Raw genomic sequence first — 6768 nt, forward strand, 5'->3', positions numbered from 1 at the left:
GATGCTTATCAGCATATACAGTTTGTCAGAGTAATGAAGCATCAGCCTTACCAGTGGTGTCCTGCAACAGAATATTCAGATAGGGAGTGCTTTCACTGGGGGCTCAGTCATTTTCCTCCATAATCTTTAGCTGCAACAAAAGTGAGCTTTTTTATTCCCACTGAATGTACTCAGTCTTCATCGAGTTGCGTTTTGCACAGTTGTATCAGCCCCAACTATTTTAAAATCTTAATGCTTCCCTGATTTCTATGGACAGCTCTTTCAGTGCCATTGAGATTGCACAAAGGTTTTGGAATCTTACCCGAAGCATCTAAAATTACCCCAAAGTGCCTGTGTTCAGTGACATCAGGCTTGCTATTCTGCTGGGGCAAGACAGGCAAAATGCAGTTATAAAATACAAATAGCTGTCCTCTAACCAGGGAAGCGAAGGTAGGATGCCTCTATCAGGTAGCAGGGATTCTCCCTCTCACTCTGTGCATATGTACATATATGTGTACATACATATAAAGGGAGCTAGGCATAGGCAAAGTTCACTTAATGTCACCTACTGACTTTGTAGTACTTAATAAAAATAAATCCACTTTTAAAAAAAATATTCCTGAGATAAACACCCTCAAAATCCCCTTCATATCCAGATAAAATTTCTAATGTCTAGGCTTCCCAGTCTTGGAGCTATGGAAGAGACACTAGACCACATTTATTTTTATATACAGTCACCCCTCCGTTTTTGTGGACTTGTAGTGGGGCACAGGCGGCAAATGGAAGGAGACAAAATGGGGCACACACCACCATTCAAATCAATGGGGCTTGAATATTGGCAATTTTTCTTTTTCACGGGAGGGGGGATTTGGAATGTATCCCCCACGAAAATGTATATGCTATTAGAAATGTTCAGATGGGGTTTTAATTCACTGATCTCGGGGAAATTTTTTACACACGTTTTAACACTTTTTTGTATCTCAGCACAATTAGTTTCATCAAAAGTTGGGTGAGAGTTCTATTTAGCATGTTCTTTGGTAAGACTTTAGGCTGGTACACACTGACACTAAAAGCCTGCCCACACATGGACTGGCTTTATGGCACTCTGGTGGAGCGGCATTTAGACGCTGCACGCCACCTGAGCGTCGCAAACCTGTGGTGGCACAGGAAAAGCCAGTTTTTTGTTGACTCAAAAAAGAGTGGCATTTTGCTTCTTCTTTTTGAGCTGGCAAATAGTTAGATCAGTGCCACAGCATGTGGTTGCCACGGACCTGATCTGGTCAAGGAGACAGTGTGAAGCAGCCCTTTCAGGGCCATCTGTTCCGGCCCTTTGTCTCCACCTACTGAGACAGATGGCTACCAAATAACATCTAGCTGGGTACAATAGCAACAGCCATCTCATGTTGATTTCTCCAAGCATTTCATCCTAGCTTCATCCTACATTTCTCCTAAATATGGATATTCTAGTCTTAGCTCTTCAGAGTGAATGTTTTCACTCACCCACTAAGACAAATTAGATTCACCAAAATCAATTCTGAAAAACAACCCAAAGCAAGTCCAAAAAGCACTGCATAAATAATTCAGTTTGAGACTGCTTTAACTGCCTTGGATCAATGCTAGGAAACTCTGGGAACTGTAGTTTTGTGAGACAGTTAGTCTTTTCTGTCAGAGAGCTCTGGTGCCACAATAAACTACAGTTCTCAGGATTCTCTAGTACCGACTCAGGGCAGTTAAAGTGGTCTCAAACTGGATTATTTCTGCAGTGCATTTTGGAACTTTGATACCTCATAGATTATATTTTATTTGCTTCTTTAGTCACTTTTAAAATGCACCTAAATGAAGAGCGGGGAGGGGGGTGCAACCTGCACCAGATGCATCCTGAGAGGAGGTGACACCCCTACCCCCAGGGAAGAAAAAAGAGCATGTCTGCCCACCATCTTTGCTGCCGCTGGAGGTGGCGTTTCTCCCCTGTGGCCCTACCTTTCTTTCTGCTGATGGTGATAGAGGGGGCAGAGGTGGATGGCTTGGGGTGCTTGCCATGTGCAAGAGGTGCGACCTGCACCGGGTGCATCCTGAGAGGATTTGCTCAAATAATGCTAACAAATGGTTGATGAAACAATTCATTTTATTTTTACTTACGGTAGGTTTAATTAGGTACTTATATTAGGTACACTTCTTAGATACATAAGAAGTGTAACACTTTGTTATATTACAATTACACATGAAATGTTACATTTTATTGCATCATAAACAAATACATAAGAGTTACATTCCATTGCATCATAAACAATTACACACTAGCAATAATTGGTGTTTGGAGAAATCAAATTGTGAGTGGTTATTTGATTGCTTATTATTTCGATTTGTGATTGTTCACAAAGTGTACTTCATTTTTCTTATTTCTAAACATCAAAGCATCTCACTGGTTTGTATGACTCGGAGAGTTGATGAGTCTGCCTGTCACTGCTGTTCCGTTTGTTCTGCAAGGTTTTCTCTTTCTCTGTTTATATTTTGAACTTTCATTGTCACGTAATGAAGAACACACAGCTGTGTCAGATGAAAGTAATTTTTGAGAACTGATTTTGGCATCTGTTTCAATTTTTGATGTGCTTCCACAACATAATATAGACCTTTGAGCGACTGTATTGGTTGAGTCTGCTGTGGCTAGAGCTTTGCGATACTTTGACATATTGCAGCTTGCTCGTGGATGGCATGTGGTTGAACGTGTAGGAGATAATCCTCCAGAAGTCCACTTACGATAGCGCTGGCTAGTGCATTTTGGTATATCTGGCTCATGCACACAACAGCCAAAATTATAAAGGTCACCATCAAAAGATGTCTGAGAACATGGAAGACCAGATGATCTTGGTTGTTTCGGCTGATGTATATCTTTTGAAGAACTAGAATGGCTATTAACAGCCACAGCAGGAGAAACACTTTCTTTTGTTTTTTCTTTTAATATAGTCAAGTACTGCAACCTTTCCATTCGGACTAGACGAGATATTAGTAGATCAAAAGGCTGATCAAGTGGTTCAGCTACACCTAATCTCCAATCATCCAATTTTGATAGCTTTTGTAAATCCAAGGTATTGTAAGGTGGAGGAAGAAAATCAGGGTATGAAAACATATTCTCCGATGCAGCAGAAACATCTTCCTTGTGTTCTATAGGGTCAGGTTTTAGGTTAGTATTAATGTTTTTTAAAAAATTCAGCAAAGTTTTATTTCTTTGCTCACTCTCAGGTGTATCCTTCTCTTCTATTGGAAGTGTGGCCTCTATATTGTCATTTCCTCTTTTCAATTTCCTTTTAAATGTAGAAGGTATGCCATCACTACCACTATCTGTTGAGGTACAAGAACCAGAAACACTGGTTTCATTGCCACTTTTGTAAAGGTCTCCACTGCCATTTCTATGAGAGTTCTCTAATGTCTTCTGAGTTCCAGAAGAAGAAACTGAGGAACATCTCTTCGTAAAAGAACGCACCAGTGGATTAGTGTGGATGAAGTTTGTTAGAACATGACTAGAGTTAGATGGCATTTGTATGAAAGGTATATTCAGGTCTCTAGGGGAAAAATAAATAAAACTAATAAGACATTTTATTTATATAGTGTAAATTAACATTAGCATCACTCACCTTAGGAAAATAAACATGAGTTGGACCCTGGATTATTTCTATTATTTATTTACCTATAGGATTCATTCCCCTAAAATTCAAAGACCTGCCTTCCATTAGTGGAACAGATTCACCAACAGTGGAATTCTCTCTGGGGTTATGAAGATGGGGCAAAAGGAGCATCCAGCGGCTGCTCCCGCCCCAATCAGCGCAGGACTGCGGCAACCACATAGACCTTGTCCCATTCCGAGTTGCTACTGTGGACCTGAATGGGATGCAAGCAAAGAGTGGACTTTCTCCACTCCTTTTCCAACCATTTTTCTGGCCCAGGCGTGCTGTCCAGATGGCTTCCAGCTGCTCTGGGGGCATGCGTCTTCTAAATTCCATGCCCCCAGAGAGACTGGAAGCAACACTTTTCTGCCTGGCTGTTTTGGGCCCCTCTCTCCCCAAAACCGAATCTTTGTCCTTTAGCATTAGAAAGAATACATTCAACAACACACAACTGAGAGGGCCAATGCTGCATTATTTCAAAAAGAAAAGAAAAGAAATCTTCTTGATTGGATATCTGAGTAGAAGGCTGATACATCCTGTCTAGAATTTGCTGGATCCACTGACGCTCTGAGAAGGCTGGATCCTCATCACTGTCAGTGGAAGGGTCAGCATGACCTGGAGAAAAACCAACAGGAGGTCCCCAGAAATCAGTGTGTCTCACAGTGGCAGTTTGTAGGAAACCAATTGCACAAAGAACAACAACATCTCTTTGGGTCATCAAGGAGGGTGTATGAAGAGTCTGGAATGTGAAAATCACGAGGACAATAGGTATAAGCCCCAATTTAAAAAAAAAAAACCTTCTTGTGTGAGGACCAGATAGGACTTCTTAGCATTGATATACAAGCCTAGGTCAAGGAGAAGACATGGGGCAATATACAGGTTTTGGTACAGAACACACATGCCAAAATCTATTAAACTGTAAGGTTTTAAGTTGTGCTCTGTATACATGCATATGAGGATGTATGAGGCAAAGAGACAACAAGGAAGAGGAGTGCATACTTCTGCTTTTTGTTTATAGAACAATATATTCATGTGCATACATCCTCCTGAGAGTCAGTTCAGTTAATAAAGCACATTGAGATAAAGAGACAGACATCCAGAATAACATGTCATGTTTTAAAATTCTGTACAGTACTACTCAATTCCAGGTGTGAAGGGCCATCATACTGGATATTCATCCATATTAAAAACAAGAGCATTAATTCCCTGCATGCAATAAATTAGCACACCAAGGAAGGAAATATACCAAAAAAATTCCTGGGGTGCCTAAATTATGATATGCAAACATGTCTTATCACAATATCCCTGCTTTCCACGAAATGTACTGCCACACCTCTAATAGCTATCAAATAGCTTTTAAAAATGTGACTTAAAGGTTGACATAAACCACAAAAAAAACCTTATTTGAGACTAACAAATCTTTAGCCTATTTTCATCTTGTGTGTGATAAAGTGGGTTACATTGCATGAAAGCTTATGCCCAGGGAAACACGTTAGTTCATAAGATGCCAAAGAGTTTCTGTTGGTTTTCTGCAACAGACTAACATGAGCAAAATTTTGCAAAATTTGCATGGCAAGTTACTCAGTCCCATTCCCCTGAGCAAATTAGATTTATTTTGTTAGTGAGCTATGCAACTGAAGACATTTTTACTATCCTCCTTCCTTTTGCAAATTAAGAATTCATAGATTCTTCTACAAACATTTAGTGCCTTGGAATAAATTTTCTTCATACAGGAGGAGGAACTCCAAGACACCAAAGAAGAAATGAGACAGAATACTGGAAACCTGTAGAAAAGTGATGATGCCAACATAATTTACAGCTGATACTTGGCACTGTTATAAATGAAGATACAGCTTAGTGCTTATTTTGGTCTGCATAACCACCAGTTTTGTTTTCATTTAACTTAAAATGCAAAAAGAATACATTTCTTTACCTGATCACTGAATTATTGCCATGATTATGTGTACAGCTCTCAGACTGAAATGACCCTTGTTTTCCACTATTCAAACTGTACTGAAAAAGACAAAACATTTCCACACAAAATAAACCCTCTTCATATATACTCAGAACAAGCAATGTGTTATGAAAAAATCTGGATAAACTAATACTACCTGTGCTGTTCTAGGATTATTTGAGAAGCTAAGATCTGCCAGCTGTTCTATTGCATCTTTGTAAAAGTCCTGTAAAAGAACAGAGCCACTGCAATGTTAATAATAATAATAATACCAACAACAATAATAACACTGATTCTAACATTTAACCATTAATGTTTATGGCAGATGTTTGATTCCAAACATCTGATCCGAAACGTCTGGTCTCTTTCATACCTGAAATTACAAATAAGTGGTGGCCTGTGTCTCTGTTGTCAATTCTGACAAGGGTTTGTGTCTGACTCTAGAATTCAGTTTTTAAAGGCACTGTAAAGACTTGAGGCAAACATCCCCTAGAAAGGGGCACCTAATAGGAAGCACTGATGTTACTATATATCAGTGGTCCCCAATGTCTACTGTTCTACTGCCAATTTAAAACAACCAATCTTGGTCACTGCTCCCTATGATTCTATGCTACAGCATTTTTCATGTCTTGGACTAATATTATCAATCAAATTTAAAATGCAATTTTTTACAGCCATCTGAAACTCTGGAGAACCTTGATGGAATCTGTACCAAAAGATTACTGCAAAAATAAAGCCCAAATAATGTTTGATGGTGAGTACAGTAAGAAAGGTAACTAGCTATCCAGATATCTCAGAGAAGCAGAACTAATTATTGCTAACAATTACATTTTCGGGATATCCTTTTGAAATAATTGTATGAGAACATGCAAATGGAACACTTACTTTAATGGATTATCTAGGCCAGTGTTTCTCAGTTGATGGGGTGGGACCCCTGGGGGTGGCGTGAGAGTTGCTCAATGGTGGTGCAAGACTTAAAGACTCTGATCCCTCCTCCTCCTCCTCTTCCCAAACTTTTTTAAATGTTGCACTTAATGTTGAATTTAAATTAAACTGTTCTGATTTGAACAATGCTATTTACTTGTTAAAATATAAATATCTATGATTGCATGAATGAAAATATGCACAGTAAAAAAAACAAAATATTTTACTCATATACTACGTCGAGTGGGG

General features: G+C 39.2%; 2 protein-coding genes across 3 annotated transcripts in view; both read right to left on the minus strand.

Moving 5' to 3' along the window:
- The window catches only part of LOC121928148, a 448580-nt gene that overhangs the window by 60887 nt on the left and 380925 nt on the right, over positions 1-6768 (minus strand). The gene's annotated exons all lie outside the window — the stretch shown is intronic.
- Positions 2125-6768, minus strand: part of LOC121928145 (protein FAM217A-like) — a 13898-nt gene continuing 9254 nt past the window's right edge. For both annotated transcript variants that reach the window (XM_042462463.1, XM_042462462.1), the window contains exons 5-7: positions 5753-5821; positions 5575-5654; positions 2125-3539 (exon numbers count right to left, since the gene is read on the minus strand). In XM_042462463.1, the coding sequence (XP_042318397.1) occupies positions 2399-3539; positions 5575-5654; positions 5753-5821 (1290 nt within the window). In that variant the 3' untranslated portion in view covers positions 2125-2398. The remainder of the gene's footprint in view (positions 3540-5574; positions 5655-5752; positions 5822-6768) is intronic.

The sequence above is a fragment of the Sceloporus undulatus genome, chromosome 4 (assembly GCF_019175285.1).
Source record: "Sceloporus undulatus isolate JIND9_A2432 ecotype Alabama chromosome 4, SceUnd_v1.1, whole genome shotgun sequence".
Lineage (NCBI taxonomy): Eukaryota > Metazoa > Chordata > Lepidosauria > Squamata > Phrynosomatidae > Sceloporus > Sceloporus undulatus.